The sequence below is a fragment of the Myotis nattereri genome (genome assembly GCF_964212035.1).
Source record: "Myotis nattereri genome assembly, chromosome: 3".
Lineage (NCBI taxonomy): Eukaryota > Metazoa > Chordata > Mammalia > Chiroptera > Vespertilionidae > Myotis > Myotis nattereri.
The window spans coordinates 31,053,492-31,070,888 of NC_138077.1; the positions used below are offsets into that span (position 1 = coordinate 31,053,492).

At 37.6% G+C, this 17,397-nt stretch overlaps 1 protein-coding gene across 1 annotated transcript in view; it reads left to right on the top strand.

Moving 5' to 3' along the window:
- Positions 1-17,397, top strand: part of SEC62 (SEC62 homolog, preprotein translocation factor) — a 30,410-nt gene that overhangs the window by 766 nt on the left and 12,247 nt on the right. Inside the window, exons 2-4 of the mRNA XM_081085924.1 lie at positions 8,731-8,839; positions 9,841-9,946; positions 16,380-16,584. Coding sequence (XP_080942050.1) covers positions 8,731-8,839; positions 9,841-9,946; positions 16,380-16,584 — 420 coding nt within the window. The remainder of the gene's footprint in view (positions 1-8,730; positions 8,840-9,840; positions 9,947-16,379; positions 16,585-17,397) is intronic.

Consider the following 17,397-nt stretch of genomic DNA (forward strand, 5'->3'; position numbering starts at 1 on the left):
GGAGGGCAGTCGCCTGGGTCGGGGCCGCTGCCCCGGGGCCGGGCGCCGATCTCTCCTACCCAGCTGTTCGGTGGCGTCTACCCCCCTGTTCTCCTCTGTGCTATTCGTTTGGTGTCCATTGTAGCTGCCCGGCCTCCTTCCAGGCGGCGCGGGGTAAACAAACACAACCCCGTGGGCCCCGCAGCGAGCTGGTCGCGCCCTGAAACCTTGCGGTGTGTCATCCTGGGAACCTGCATAACATCCCTCCCTCCCCCGGTGCACACGGTGTCACCTGGGCATTTCATCCCTGCGCCCCCCCACCCCCACCCCCCTTCCTGTTCTTGCTCTTTGCCGAGAGGATTAGGTCAATGGCACCCCGGAGGCGCGGGATGTGCCTTGTCTCACCAGCTTGGTGCCTGCGAACCTCGCTGTCACCATACGTGGATAGTGTGTTGCAAGTGGTGAATATCCCCATCACGGATTGTTACACCTGTGGTCGTTCTGGTCCTTGCTGTTGCATTGCCCAGGGTGACTTTTTCTGTCGAATCTTTTATTCCCCCGTTAAAAAAAACAAACAAACAAAAAAACCCATAAACGATCACTTCATCGGCCTACATCACAGGTGACCTGGGCCTTACGCAAGTTAAAATTCTCCTGAAAACTTTGGAATCTGGGAGTTGGGCAGGAATGCAGAAGGAGGTCAACCTAGTAAGCAGTTCTCCCGAGTGCAGGCAGGTCTTAACAACCAAGGCCTAAGGTTATTATGGGAGAAGTTTCTAATTGTACTATTTGTAGTCTTTCAGAATTGAGTGGTATTCATCAGGTATAAATATATAGGGTTTTTATTAGCATTTGTCTCGAATTTGTGAAATTCGTTCATACTAGGCTCCTTGTATTTACACATATGCAGCATTTTATGCCTTTTCATAAACACTGTTTTTACTATGCCAGCTATTGTAAAAATGATCTTAATTCCCTTTTTGAATAGCTGCTCTATTTCAATTGTGATTTTTATATTAAACAGAAAGGTAGATTTAAGAAGCTGTGATGTAGTGGCTAGCTAGTGGCTAGGAACTAACACTTGAGCCAGACTGCCCGTTTGTACCCGTTTCACAAACTGTTAGCCGCGTAACTTTGGGCAAGTTACTTAACTTTTTACCTCAATTTCCAAATCTGTAAAAAGGAATATGTACCTTAAAAAAAAAGGAACCTCATAGGGTGGTTGTGAAAAAATACATTAAAAGAGTGCTTGGCACAGAACTCCTTCCTTTCCCCTCTTCCCAAGTAGGAAGGATTTATGATGGCTTGTTTGGGTTTTTGTTAAGTAATCTGATATGCTGAAGAAAGATGAACTGCCGATTCATTAAGTAAACCATTAGGCTGTGAATATGACGTATAGATTTTTACTTCCTATTGTGTATTTGAGGATCAGATAAGTATGTGAGGATCTGATGGTTAAAAATCAGCTTGGCATGCTGCTAAATCAAACATTTTTTTCATCATAGTTTTCTATATAGCCGTGCTAGAATGTTGTGAAGATCTTGGGAGTGCTACTTGGAAGACTATTGTACAGTCTTAACAAAATAGACAATATCTTCTACCATTTCTTATTTATCCCAGAGACCCAGAAACTATACTGTTGGCATCACTTTAGACAAAAAGATCAAATGTAGTGACAAAGTTCAGAGTTTAAGTTACCGAAAAGATTCTATTGTAAGACTTGTGGGCAAAAAGGTCTGTAATATCCACTGAGTTTCCTGTTGTTTGTTACTTGATGTTTTTTCGTTTAGAAAAGATTTTTATGTTTAATAGATTTAGTGGTGAATTGTAATTTGTACATTGGGGGGAATAACTGATATAGATAAGTTCAGGGTTTTAAAAAATAGCTAATTCATTTGCTTTTTTCTAGTGTGGCATAATTTCAGATTCTGTATCCCATCAAAGTTGGAAGCAAGAGGACTATTTTGTCACATTTTCTTCTTGGACTCACTTTACAGGTCACTGAAAACCAGAAGTAAGCTACATATATTCATCGACATTATATTGGAAAATGTTTAATGATTGAGATGCTCAAATGAAAGTGATCTCAATCTGAATTGATGAAACATTTAAAAATAATTGTTACTTAATGCAATTATGTAAATTTTTAAGAACATGCAGTAAGTGCATACAGGTTAACAGAAAATGCCGCTTACTAGAAAGGTTGATTTAGAATCCCAGTACTGTACCATGAAATTTTAGAGTTCAAAAGAATTTTCAAATAGTAGTGTTTTTTAGGAATCTTCTTGCACAAATGCGGTTCTTATATAAAAGCAGAGTGTTGGCCCCAAAGCCCTATCATGTAAGTACCTCACTACCGTCACCCCTACATCCCATTGTCCTTTAAGGATTCTAAATCAACCTTTCTAGTAAGCGGCATTTTCTGTTAACCTGTATGCACTTACTGCATGTTCTTAAAAATTTACATAATTGCATTAAGTAACAATTATTTTTAAATGTTTCATCAATTTAGATTGAGATCACTTTCATTTGAGAATCTCAATCATTAAATATTTTCCAATATAATGTCGATGAATATTTTCAGGACCTCAATCAAAAAATATTACTAGGTATACAACTTACTGCTCTAAACCATTACACTCATTGTACAGATAAACAGGTTCAGTGAGGTTATGTGACTTGACCCAGGATCACCCATCAAGAGAGTAAAACCAGCCGAAACCGGTTTGGCTCAGTGGATAGAGCGTTGGCCTGCGGACTGAAAGGTCCCAGGTTCGATTCCGGTCAAGGGCATGTACCTTGGTTGCGGGCACATCCCCAGTGGGAGATGTGCAGGAGGCAGCTGATCGATGTTTCTAACTCTCTATCTCTCTCCCTTCCTCTCTGTAAAAAATCAATAAAATATATTTTTAAAAAAAAGAGAGAGTAAAACCAGATTTAGCCCAATTCTTTTAATTCTTAGTTGAATATTCTTTCCGCCTCACCATTGATAAAATAAGAATAAATTGTTCTGAAATACTTTAATCCTGAAATCTTTATATTAAATTGTATAACCTACTTAATATGACTTGCCCATGCTAGTGATAGAATTATCCCAATTAATATTCTGCTTATGAAAAATATCTAGTTGAGTTTTGGAAAATTAAATGGCTTACTAATTCTTAGAACTTTTATCACCTGCATCTCAGTTAATTTGGTTGCACCCAACTGTCCCCGGCAATAAAATTCTGCCTTATCTTGGGCCAATAGGCTTAATTTCAGAAAAGAGAAAGTTTAGGACTCTACAGTCTGACTCCCTGGGGCCTCTGAAGAAAGAAGAAACCCAGGAAGCAGGTCCTACGTGAGAACTCTCCCCAGAAGCTTAATGGAGGGCTTCCAATAGGAGTGAAGCAAAGAGCGCATTACAGAAGGGCACTGTAGAGTTAAGATACAGAGACCTGCCGAAACCGGTTTGGCTCAGTGGATAGAGCCTCGGCCTGCGGACTGAAGGGTCCCGGGTTCGATTCCGGTCAGGGGCATGTCCCCAGTGGGAGATGTGCAGGAGGCAGCTGATCAATGTTTCTCTCTCATCGATGTTTCTAGCTCTCTATCTCTCTCCCTTCCTCTCTGTAAAAAATCAATAAAATATATTTAAAAAAAAAAAAAGATACAGAGACTTGCCAGACTTTATTAGTAATGTGCTGTGTAACTTTAAGCAAATGATTTATCTAAGGTCCCCTCCAGCTTTCAGATTTTATTCTGTTAACCCTGTTTGCATTTTCACCAATATTTTCATAGTACTTGTATGAAGATACAAATTCAGTTTGTGAACTAACCTTTTTCTTTTTCTTTTCTTTTTTTTTTTTCTCAATTCAGTTGATTTCTATTGACTAGCAATTTTTAAAATTCTTCTAAATTAAAACTTCTACAAGATTGAATGAGGCCTGAGGCTTACTGACTTGATCTAATATTTTTTTCTCAAAAAGGTTATCTTAAGTTCTTAAATACTGGCTATATGTATAGAAAAGGTAATTCCTGTCTAATTATAGTATTTGAGTGTTGATGTAGTACAAAGTAAAAATAGTATTTGTTAAATAACTTGAGAGTGTTCTAACCAAACTTTCAGTTTATATAATTTTGGATTGTGAGTTGCAACAGCTAGCATCTTGGTGTTTGAGTGCAAAGATGGTAGTCCAGCCTCAAAACATTGGTTCTTCGCTTCCTCATTCTAAGACATTTGAGCTCATTCATTGAGCTGTATGAAGTTCTTTTCATTTGAGGGTTGATGAGTTGGTTTCTCTTATTAATGGGTCCTGCTATTCTCAAAAGGCCTTCACTTTTTAGGTTTCTAGAAAAGTTAGGAAATTTTCTGAAGATTTGTTCAGATCAAAAGGGAATAAAAGGGGACATGCTGTAGTCTCTAGGACATAAACAGGAAGAGGGTAAGACTTTTATACTCTCAGGCTGCAGTAGGGGAGCAGTGAGAGTGAAGACTCCATGGCAGGATCTTCTGTTTTACCAGCTCCGCATGGTCATTTCCCCTTGGTCATGTTCCCTTGGCACTCATATAGCATTCAGTCTTTTTGGCTTCAAAGCCTTAGCAGATGGCACAAATGCTATACTTTCATTAAAGACAGCCTACGATACATATAACTTATATGTGGTATAATGAACATTTATTTCATAATTCACAAAGGAAAATAGAAACTTTTTTAGGATTTGAACTTCAAGGAGCAAGGAAGGTGTCAGGGCTGTTAAATCAGTGGTTCTCAACCTTCTGGCCCTTTAAATACAGTTCCTCATGTTGTGACCCCCAACCATAAAAATATTTTCGTTTCTACTTCATAAGTGTAATTTTGCTACTGTTATGAATCATAATATAAATATCTGATATGCAGGATGGTCTTAGGTGACCCCTGTGAAAGGGTCGTTGGACCCCTAAAGGGGTCGCAACCCACAGGTTGAGAACCACTGTAACCAATATCTTGATAGAATTCACTAGTTACAGTTTCAAGGGAAGATATTGATACTTTAAGTATAAATGGATAAGTAACTGTGTCTAGTTGGGAGAGATTATCCAAACCCATGTTTTCTGAGTCTGTTCTGTTCATTGTTGCTTAGTAGTTGTTGTTGCTTTATTAAGGAGGGGAAAGGAATGAAAATAAATTACAGCTGACTCTTAAAAAACTTGGATTTGAATTGTGTGGGTCCACTTATACGCAAATCTTTTTCAATAAATATGTTTCCCTGGATTTCACATGTGTGGATTCAACCAGTGGATCCACAGTTTTGACTATATGCATTTATTGATTTGTGCCATTTAATATATAGAACTTGAGCATCCAGGGATTTTGGTATCCTTTGGGTTTTCTGGAACCAATCCCCCATAGATGCCATGGGACAACTGTAAAATTTTGGGGTAGTCAAAAATTATATACGGATTTTCAACTGCATGGGAGTTCTGCTACCCTAACCCTAGCATTGTTCAAGGGTCAACTGTACTTAAATCTGTTTTGCAGTGTGGAAATGATTTTGGTGAACTTTAAGTTAATTGTTAAAATGAGGTTTAAAAATGTAAATTCATGTAGTATCAGATTCCCTACTGTATAAAACTAGAATGGACTTTTCAGTTTCTTGTGTATCTTAATACGAGATTTTACATGTTGATGCCTCCATCAACAATCAGTAGATGAATGCGTTTATGCCTGTGCTCAGTAAATGGTTTGAGTGTTAGTAGGAGTGTAGACTTGTCATGCCTAAAGTTGATATGATTGTTTTTCCCCCAGAATCACCTTCCTCCCAAATATCTGTTACTGGAAAACTGTACTTTCGGTTGATCAAATTAGAGGTCTGACATCTTTGATTCGGCCATTTCATCCATCCTTTATCATTGAGTCCTATCTCCTCTACATTTGAAATGTTTCAAATGTCCACAGTTCTTCCCATTCCTAGTCCAGTATCACATCGTGTTTTACTTGAATACTAGCTACTTGAAATTTCTCAAACTGTCAGGAAGAATCTTTAGCCCTGTTCTGCTTACTAACTTACTTACATACTTAGCCTCACAATGCTTCCTAACTTGTTTCTATTTGGAGCCAATTTTGTGCTCATTCTTAGCCATAATGTTTATGCTGTCTGTTCAACTTACCCCAAACTTGTTATTTTTTCAAAATCATGCTCCTTCTTCCAAGAGGTCTTTCATAGATATTTTCATCCACTTTGATAATCCTACTCCTAGAATATTTTTTCCTACCACTTATTTTGAAAAATAATAATTGCTGTCCTGGATAGTTGTAACAAAGTATAGGTATCATGCTTTACAGAATTTTGGCATTAAGTGTAGCACCCAGAGATAATATAGAGTAAACACTCAGTAAGTATGTTATTTGAATGATTTTTGTTTATTGAGACTTCTCACCCACAATAATTTTTAATTAAGCATATTCCTGTAACAACTTATTAGTTAATTAGATAAACCTTTATATTTACAACAGATATATCAAAGTAGGGGGGAAATGGACATGATTATAAAATAGAATTTTTTATAAGCCAATTATAGTATTATTTTCAGCTATTTATAATATTACTTTTTTTACTGTATCACATATATACAGGATATTAATTACTACTCGAGACTTCTGGAAGTCCAGTGTATTACACAGGCATAATTAAGTACTATCATTTAACATATGAAACTAACATATGTTAGTATATTTCAGTGTGATTTCAAAAATTGAAGTATAGAATTTCACCGTTTAGCAAGTCAGAAATGTATTTTGTGACTAGGCTCCAAACCAAATCATTATGAACCTCATAGATGTTAGTGAGCTTGGAGTGTTAGATTTTGAAATATTTTAAAGATTTTATTTTTCTGTGATACATATTTTTATATATAAAGCTAAAAGTTTTGTAGTTATATATGCCAAAACCGGTTTGGCTCAGTGGATAGAGCATCGGCCTGTGGACTGAAAGTTTCCGGGTTTGATTCCAGTCAAGGGCATGTACCTGGGTTGTGGGCACATCCCCAGTAGGAGATGTGCAGGAGGCAGCTGATCGATGTTTCTAACTCTCTATTTCTCTCCCTTCCTCTCTGTAAAAAATCAATAAAATATATATATTTAAAAAAAACAAAAAACAAAAACATTTTATAGTTATCTAAATATTTGGGTTTTACTATAGTCTTTATTTGTATTGAATGGTTTGGGCTTTTAATTTTTATTGACACAAGTTATAATCCACAAATGGGGTAGTATCAGAGTATAAGAATCATACACCGTCAGTTGGGCTACTGGAAGTAGAGCTGGGAAATTCAAAGGAAGAAATATGAGTAGTAGCTGCCAGGTGATTCAACCAAAGCACAGGCTTTTACTTCATGTAGCAAATCACTCCTTTCCAGGACAAAATTAAAGCTGAAACCTTGGTTTGTTACTTGTTCCTTAGCATCATCAAACATAGCTGAATTCAGTCTTATCTGTAATATGTGGGAAAACTGACTCAAAAAACAGATGGTTTAAGTAGTTTATTTTTTTCTATTTCATGTTAGAATGCCTTGCCTGAAATGTAGGTATCTTTAGCATTAATTCTTCTCAGCATCCTAGATTCTTAGCAAATAATTCTTTATTATTATTTGGCTCTTTATTCATTTAGAAACAGACTTTCCTGAAATTAGTCACATTTAGATTATATATTGCTAGAAATATTGTTTGTGCGCTTTATGTATTATGCTTAAACATGTAATTAAAGGCAGTACTTTTGTTTCAATAGCTTATAGCAATAAGACAACTTCTAAAAGTTTATATATATTTATACACACACACACACACACACACACATACACATACATACATGATACAAACGTAGACTGCCTACAGTTTCTTCAGTATATTGGTGGGGAGAATAAGTACACAGAAGGAATTATCAAAGAAGTCATTTAGAATATAAGGAAATAAACGGAAGATGGGGAATGATAAACAATGAAGAAAGTAAGAGAAAATTTAGAGGAAGAAATGGAAGAAAGAAAAGAGGGAAGGATTAAAGCAGCCTTTCCAGAACTCTCCATGTATTTCCATGAACAGTTCTTCATATAAGAGTGTAATTTATCTATTGCATTTTTATTTTTGCTTTACCCCTAAAAGGGAAAAAAAAGAAGCAAGACAAGGTGAGAAAGGAGTCCCAAACAGTATCTGGGATTTGGAATCACAAGAGGAAAGGGAAGAGAGTACAAATCTTCAGCATTTCAGACCTCAGATAATTCTTATGGCTACCACACTGGGGCAGCTATCTTTGGTTAATCTGAGAACTGCTCCTAAGGTCTGTTGTCCATTGTTCAGAGTACATGGCTTTGGTTGTTATTTAATATTTATTTATGGCACCTGTTTCTACTTACTTTGACATTTGGACACTCACTGTTAGCAACCGCTTAACCTTTTGAATTATTGCTTTGTGGCTTATAAAAAGAGACCAGGCAAGAGTGAAGGTGAACTGGTACAATGTAGTTACCATACTGGAAAAACAACTCAAAGTAAATGCCTGTAGCTGAGGCCAAGAGGCAGTCAGGTTTTGGCTCTATCAACTTATATTTGAAAGACATGTAATTTTAAAAATTCTCCATCCTGTCTTTTGTCTAGATTACCACATCTACTCCAGAGAAAGTTTGATAGAAAGTCCTATGTTCTACTTAAAAAGATTTGCAGAACATATTTGTAAATTATTCTTTAGTACATGAATTTCTCAAGTTAATGATTGCATTAAATTAATATTCTTACTTTGCAGGAAGTTGGTGAGCCATCTAAAGAAGAGAAGGCTGTAGCCAAATATCTTCGATTCAACTGTCCAACAAAATCTACCAATATGATGGGCCATCGGGTTGACTATTTTATTGGTAGGATTCTGTCAGTGTATATGTTAGTGTATATACCTTATGAAGATACCTACATTTGGAATATGTAGACGTTTCAAAAGTGTTTTCCAAGTGTGATTAGGGGAGCTGGGTGATAACAATTGATTGTCCTTTTCTTTCCTTTTATGATTGAAACTATCAATAAGATAAAAGGAAGTACTTTGTAATAACATTTCTTGGAAATTTTTTAAATAGAATTTGTTTTCAGTATTAATACTACCTTTTGTTCAGATAGTACTTGTACTTAAAGATAATCCATTTATAAAACTCTGGAGTAGAATTCAGTGTGAAGCAAATCCTGTTGGAACCACCTTAGGAGCTTTGGATCTTCACATAATCCAACACTCTTATTGTAAGCTAATGTTATCTATAACATAGTCCCATAGCTTATAAACAGTAGTTGAGTTTGCCTCTGATCCATTAAGATTGAATTGCCATTATAGAAAAGAAATTTACTTGCCTTTCTTTAATATAATGATTAATTTTTATATTCATTAAGAGTTTAGAAAAAATTGATGTGCTATTTGCTTCAGAACTAATATATTTAGCTGCTTCTAGAAGTAGCTTGTTCAGAACTTATTCCTCAGTGGGTTACAGTTAAAAGCATAATGACAGAATTTGTTACTGGAGGAGAGGAAGATTTTTGGTTTCTTTAGCCTTCATTTAATTGTAATTATTCGATGATTGATATTTATTTTGAATTCTTTGTTTAGAATATTTTCCCATTAATTTATCTTGCTTTAGTTAATGTTTTAAAATATAATTTATTTCCCAGCATTACTTTAAAAAGATGCTTACTGATATGCTTCACAAATTGAGGTTTTGAGGAACTATTTATCATGATCATGTCAGACTTAAATTTTCTATTGAATTTGGTTTTATTTTCTGATGCCATTATGTTGAAATTTGCCTTAGAAAATATTATTTAGGTAGACATAAATTTCTATGTATACTAAATGTAAAATAATAAATTTCTTCTTTAGCTTCAAAAGCAGTGGATTGCCTTTTGGATTCAAAGTGGGCAAAGGCCAAGAAAGGAGAGGAAGCTTTATTTACAACAAGGGAGTCTGTGGTTGACTACTGCAACAGGTAGTGTTTATTTCTTAGTGAAGGATAACTAAATAGTAACTTAGTAATATTCTCCATAGTTCTGAAGCTTCTTACCCATTTTCATCATTAAACATAATGATATTAAAACATAGCTCAAACATAGCTTTTACATGCAAACTGGATTTCTTCAGTACCTCTAGAAGTACATTTATTTGGTTATACTATCATATTTTTATGATTTTTATTTGTGTTCTATTAACATTTGTACATTTGCCAGGCTGACTAAACCAAAGAGGTCAGCAATAAAAATCATACAACAGTGCCTACAGTGAACAAAAAAGTCTTTCTTTTCTAGAGCAAATGGTTGGGGAGTCTTTTCTAAAATTTTGGCAGGGATTCCTAATAGACCTGTTGTTCCTGGGGATTTTGTTTGCTTGTTTGTTCTTTTAGTGCCTACACACTGACCTATTAGCCAGTACCCTTCCATATTTTGTTTAGTGATTGCTGATTTACTCCTTATAAAATCAAGGCAGCTGTAACATCTATTTTCTTGACTCCAAAATGAAGAATAGACAGTTCAGTAATCTACACTAATAAAAGAGAAAAATGCAAATTGACCATACCTTTGCAACATCCACCAGCCAATCAGGCGTGAGTATGCAAATTAACCCAACAAAGATGGTGGGTTAATTTGCATGCACAGGTGCTGAGCGGCTGGAGCAGGGCAGGACAACAACGCAGGTGTTCCTCACTGCCCCAGCCGTTCCAGGCCTCTGGGCAGCGTGGGAAGGCGGAAAGGCAGCTCTGGCCAGCCAGAGCAAAAGCAGTGCTGGCAGCCAGGGGAAGTAAGGCCCATTCTTGCACGAATCTTCGTGCATCGGGCCTCTAGTGTATTCATGTTTTTCATAATAAGTACTCATTTGGGAAGAACTTTTGATGTTGAGTGGTATATAAAAATCAGTGTCCTCTTGGAAATAACTACGCTGGTGTTTTTTTTTTTTTTTTCATTTTTTCCCTTTGGTTTAAATAGTTCAGCATATTTATTAAGATATTGGTGAACCAAGTTTTTTTTTTTTATGACACTATAGTTTATAGTAGGTGGGAATTTGACATTTTAGATTATTTTATACGTATGGTAGGGAGGTACACATAGCAATTTACTAGTATATTGTCTAAAGACATTTAAAGTATCAGCCACATGGGGCTCCTCTGAAAAACCATTACTTCACAGCCTTGTTTCTAAAGCTGTAAAGTTAAGGAATTATTTAAAATTTCTAAAATTGCCTTATCCGGTTTGGCTCAGTGGATAGAGCATTGGACTGTGGACTGAAGGGTCCCAGGTTCCAATTCCAATCAAGGACACATGCCCAGGTTGTGGGCTCGATCCCAGTAGAAGGTGTGAAGGAGGCAGCCAATCAGTGATTCTCTCTCATCATTGATGTTTCTATCTCTCCCTCTCGCTTCCTCTCTGAAATCAATAAAAACGTTCAAAATATTTTTTTCTTAAAATTTGTAGTTGTTAAAAACTAGAGTCACTAATGGACCTTTCAGAAGCAATACAATTTTCATTGTTGGAGCAGGGATGAGCTAACAGTGGTATAGTTGGTATTTTTCTTTACAGCCACTTGTATGTTTAGCACTCCAAAGTACAAGTTTCCCTGCCTTGCTTCAAAATAGATTTTTTTTATATGTGATATAAAAACTAAGCAATGCTGAAAAATTAAAAAAAAAGAACAAAAAAAAAAAACTAAGCAATGTAATAAACACAAAAACAGAGAATGCTATGTAAATTATCCAAAGTCACACAGCTAATTAAAGTATCAGCCAGAATTCTAAATGCAACAGTCTTACTCCATAGCCTGTGCTATATATATATTTCAGAGATGAAGAGAGAAGGAGAGAGATAGAAACATCAATGATAAGAGAGAATCATTGATCGGTTGCCCCCTCACACCCCTGCCATTGAAGATTGAGCCTGCAATCCTGGCATGTGCCCTGACCTGGAATTGAACTGTGACCTCCTGGTTCATAGGTCAACGTTCAACCACTGAACCACACCAGTCTGGCCACAGTCCATGCTCTTAACCACTGCATGCTATACTGTCTCCTCCAACAAAATGATGATGCATTTAATGAAGTAAAAATTAAGATTAAGGAATTCACCTGTCAATGTAGGTATCCTCTGCTTTCGAAAGTTCGCAAAAGACCTACATTATTTTTTAAATATATTTTTATTGATTTCGGAGAGGAAGGGAGAGGGAGAGAGAGATAGAAACATCCATGATGAGAGAGAATCATTGATTGGCTGCCTCCTTCACACCCCCTACTGGGGATCGAGCCCACAACCCGGGCATGTGCCCTGGACCGGAATTGAACCTGGGACCCTTCAGTCCAAAGGCCGATGCTCTATCCACTGAGCCAAACCGGCTAGGGCAGGGGTGGGCAAACTTTTTGACTCCAGGGCCACAATGGGTTCTTAAACTGGACCGGAGGGCCGGAACAAAAGCATGGATGGAGTGTTAGTGTAAACTAATATAAATTCAAAGTAAACATCATTACATAAAAGGGTATGGTCTTTTTTTTTTTTTTAGTTTTATTCATTTCAAACGGGCCGGATCCGGCCCGCGGGCCGTAGTTTGCCCACGGCTGGGCTAGGGCAAGACCTACATTATTACAGTAACAGCTTTACTTGTAAAAGTAAAAATCCTCTTCAGATTTCTTTAGGTTAACAAAAATAGGTACTAAAGTCAAGTGACATAAAGCAAATTTTTGAAAAGCAAGAGATACCCTTATTTTCCTCCCTTTCAGCTTACAAAAGGTTTCCTAGGAACTCTCTTACTTTCAAATAGCAGGGAAAATAGAACTATTTGAATATTAAATCTATAAGCCCAAATTTCTGAGGAGAGCAGCCAGCATTAAGCCACATCTGTTAGCTTTTTAGGAGTATTGATACCTTGTTATATGAAAAGCCCAAAAGACCTGAGTACAGAAAATGCCCTAGAGCTGTGTTCGGCAAACCGTGGCTCATGAGCCAAATGCGGCTCTTTGGCCCCTTGACTGTGGCTCTTCCACAAAATACCACATGCGGGCGCACACGTACAGTGCAATTGAAACTTCTTGGCCCATGCGCAGCCATCAGTATTTTGTGGAAGAGCCACAGTCAAGGGGGCAAAGAGTCACGTGGCTCACAAGCCGCAGTTTGCCGACCATTGCCTTAGAGATACACTCATTTTTCATTGTGTATGTTATTCCCATTCATGTCAGGTTGTTTTTCCTTTCTGCACTAAAATGGGGACACATAACTACTTAAATTCTTCAAAGCCACTTCTAATACAACCATGGAGGCCTCCTGATGGCCAGCCCTCATGGATTCCTGCTTGGCTATAGACAAAAGTACAAAAGGACACCTTTCCACTCTCATTTTCTGAAGCTGCTAAGTGGGCTTAAGGGAGTCTGAAGACCAACAGAACAAGAAAGTGTAGGATAATAAACAAAACAAACTTATCTAAGATGTCCTAGTGCCGTGGTTCTGTGTGTTCTATTTCAAGCACGAGCTCTTCAGCCTTTAATCTAGCACCATCCTAACTCTCCCAAATGACTGCATCACCAGCGCTCAGTCCAATAATCTCCTTCCAACTCCTATTCATATGCCACACTCATTCTCTCTTCTAGTCTTTACCTAACCCTAACCTGCCACTTTTCCCAAATGGTTCTCCCTCTCTCCTGTCTGCTTTTCAATATAAATATCTCTCAAGTTCCATCTCCACCATGTGATATTCCTCAGGTCCTCCAACCCACATTAATCTTTGTATCTAAAGTTCTACAGTATTTATAAAGGTGCTATCATATAGTTTAGCCCTAAACTATTTTAGAATTGTTGCACGTGTTAGTTTTTTTTAACTTCTTGGCAGCTAAATCTGAAGGCAATTGTAGGACTGTTTTATACTTTATTGTTACTCGATAGCACAATGTGGGCATTTAATGAAACCTCACCATTGTCACATAAGTGAAAGTCCTGAACACATATCTGGCATCTATAAATGTTTGTTAAACCTAAAAAAAATTTTAAAAAATTAAGAGGTGAGGGAAGCAATTTAATAACTTGCTGCCTTTAACCAATTTATTTATTCAACAAATACCTATTATATGCCAGGCCCCGGAAATACAAAGATGACTGTGACTTGGTTCCTGCCTCCAAAGCACCTAATCTAGTCTGTTAAAGAAGATCATGATACTGCAGTGCAGTGTGGTCCGTAAGGAAGACAGAGATGGGGACACTTCAAGAATGGCTTCACAGGAAAAATGTGTTTTTTCAAATTTTGAAACATAGATAGCTGATTACCCAGCAAATGCTAGGAGAAAGGACATTTGATCCTGGCAAAGGGCATAGAACAGGGAAGTATGGGGAAGTAAGATAGGGAAATATGAATAGTTATGTGAAAGTGTCAGAAAGCTTTGTTTAAGTGATTTGCACTATATGATGTACTTAAAGCTTAATTAATGGAGGCCCTGATATTATTACAATAGTAAATGTCATCTCACTTTTGAGGCATAAAGTGAGTTGAAGTAGAAATTCTCTGGAAACGTATCAAGGAATAAGTCAATGAATCTACTTATTACTAGTATTACTTATTACAGAATGGAATGATGTTAAAATTAGTGATTCATGAGACCAAATGTGTTTGTGTATGTGTATTCCATAACTATTAAAGAAATTCAAGATTTTGTTATGGCAGTAATGGCTAACATATAACATATATGCCATGCTTCTCATTTAGTCCTAGAAACCCCTATGAAATAGCTACCACATTTTTAAAAAACATTTTTATGTGTGTTTTTTTATTGATTTTAGAGAGAGGAAAAGAGAGGGAGAAATAGAAACATCAGTGATGAGAGAGAATCGTTGATCGATCAGCTGCCTCCTGCATGTCCCTACTGGGAATTGAGTCTGCAACCCAGGCATGTGCCCTGACTAGGAATCAAATGTGACCTCCTGGTTGATGGGTTGATGCTCAACCACTGAGCCACACCAGCAGGGCTGAATATGAACTTTTCAACAATTTGATTGGTTTACAGTCTATTTTCCTTTTATGGGGTGGGGCAACTGTGTAGGAATGGTGACAGAGCTGATTTTTCTACTGGCTCTGTGCACTTCTGTGTCTACTCACTAAGGGAAAGATTTTTTTCTCTTAAAATTCTGTTTGATTTTTTAAGTTATTTATTACTTTATTAAGAACAAATTTTTCCACTTAAAATGATATAGAAGAAAATCCAACTTAGTTATATAAAACACATTACCATTTGAGAATGTGTACTCAAGTATCTGTGTGTATATATATGTACGCTTCATATATGGAAATCCATAATATGAACTGTAATATGAAATGCTGGTTTGTAACTAATATACATTGAATAGGATGTGTTTTTGTTTTCATGTTAAGTGGTAAATAATGTTCCTGATAGAAAATCTGGAAATCACGTAAGTACAGAAGTAAATAAAATTAGAATATTTTCATTATAAATTTTTATAAGAAATTCTGAAGTAGAGTAAAATTTTGAAATCCCCCTTCATATTCAAATACCTACCACTACTCTTAAATCTCACTTTCTACCCATAAGTAGTTAATTATTAAGGGACTCATTTCAATTTTTTGTTCATTTACATACATATGTATATGTGTAGTGGATATTAACGGTGGAGTCTTTGGGGGTATTTCAGACAGTTGCACAATTACTTGCTATATAGATCTTTTGAACAAGTGGAAGGCCAGGTGAGGGTACCTAGAAGTTAGCTTTGTGGAGATGTCCATGGGGTGTACTGATGGGGCAGCAGAAAGAAGCCCAGCCAGGCAGGTAAAAACCGGTGCTTGGAGGGCAGAGCATAATACCAGAAATAAGTGATCATTTGGCAGGAGAGGGGCATCCAGTTAGCAGGTGGTATGATGTGCTTGTGCAGGCCCCTGAAGGTGGGTAATGATCATTACCAGGCACAGATGGTGGCAGTGAGTTGTGTTTTGGTGATTGTACTTGATCAGGCAGAAATGAAGGCACAAATCAGAAACTCTGAAACTGGATTTGAAAAGATGGCTTTGAGGTGACAAATGTAAGGATTTTTCAGTGGGATGATAAGGTTAGAAATTTGAGACAACATTAAATAAAACAGAGTCATGGTTACTCTTAATGAATGTAGAGAAAATTTCATAAGGATAATTCCAAATCTATACAATCTCATATCTAAATTATGTAGTTTAAAAAATGAAAATTAGATTGATACCTTTTATATACCCAGATTGGCTATGTAGTGTTTTTTTATGTTATTAGAGGTGGGGTTGATTTTTATTTTCCATGGCTTACTAATTATAATTTCTCTGTGAGTTGCCAATGTATGTCTTTCCTTGCTCATTTTATTCAGGTCTTGATATTTTTGCTTTAAAGTCTGTATCTTATAATTGTCATACCTTTTTTTCTAAAGGCTTTTAAAGAAACAGTTTTTTCACCGAGCACTAAAAGTAATGAAAATGAAGTATGATAAAGACATTAAAAAGGAAAAAGAAAAAGGAAAAGCTGAAAGTGGAAAAGAAGAAGATAAAAAGAGCAAGAAAGAAAATCTAAAGGATGAAAAGACCAAAAAGGAAAAAGAGAAAAAAAAAGATGGTGAAAAGGAAGAATCCAAAAAGGTGATTTCAATTAAGATTAAGTAAAAATCAAAAGTCATTATGTGCACAGGATTACTGGCATATGAGCAATCTTGAAATGCTATGTAACAACCATCCTATTATAATAAAAGGGTAATATGCAAATTGGCCCTAACAGCAGAACGACTGGGAATGACTGGTCACTATGACACACACTGACGACCAGGGGGCAGACGCTCAATGCAGAAGCTGCCCCCTGGTTGTCAGTGCACTCCCACAGGGGGAGCTCTGCTCAGCCGCAAGCCAGGCTGACGGCTGCCAGTACAGCGGTGGTGGTGGGATCCTCTCTCGCCTCCTCAGCAGCACTAGGGATGTCCGACTGCAGCTTAGGCCTGCTCCCCACTGGCAAGTGGACATCCCCCGAGGGCTCCTGGGCTGCCAGAGGGATGTTTGACTGCCAGCTTAGGCCCGATCCCCTGGGGAGCGGGCCTAAGCCAGCAGGTGGACATCCCCCGAGGGGTCCCAGACTGCAAGAGGGCACAGGCCAGACTGAGTGACACCCCCCCACCCCCCGAGTGCACAAATTTTTGTGCACCGGGCCTCTAGTATATATATAAAAGCCTAAGCGACCGTTAGACCGAACAATCGGTCGACCAGTCACTATGATGTGCACTGACCACCAGGGGGCAGATATGCTCAATGCAGGAGCTGCCCCCTGGTAGTCAGTGCACTCCCATAGCCAACCTCCCACAGCCCCTTCCCCCAGTCAGCCTCCCTCGCCACCACGATGGCACTGATGAGAGGGCCAGCCAGCCAATGTCCCACGGTCCCTCCCCCCAGCCGGCCAGCCCCTCG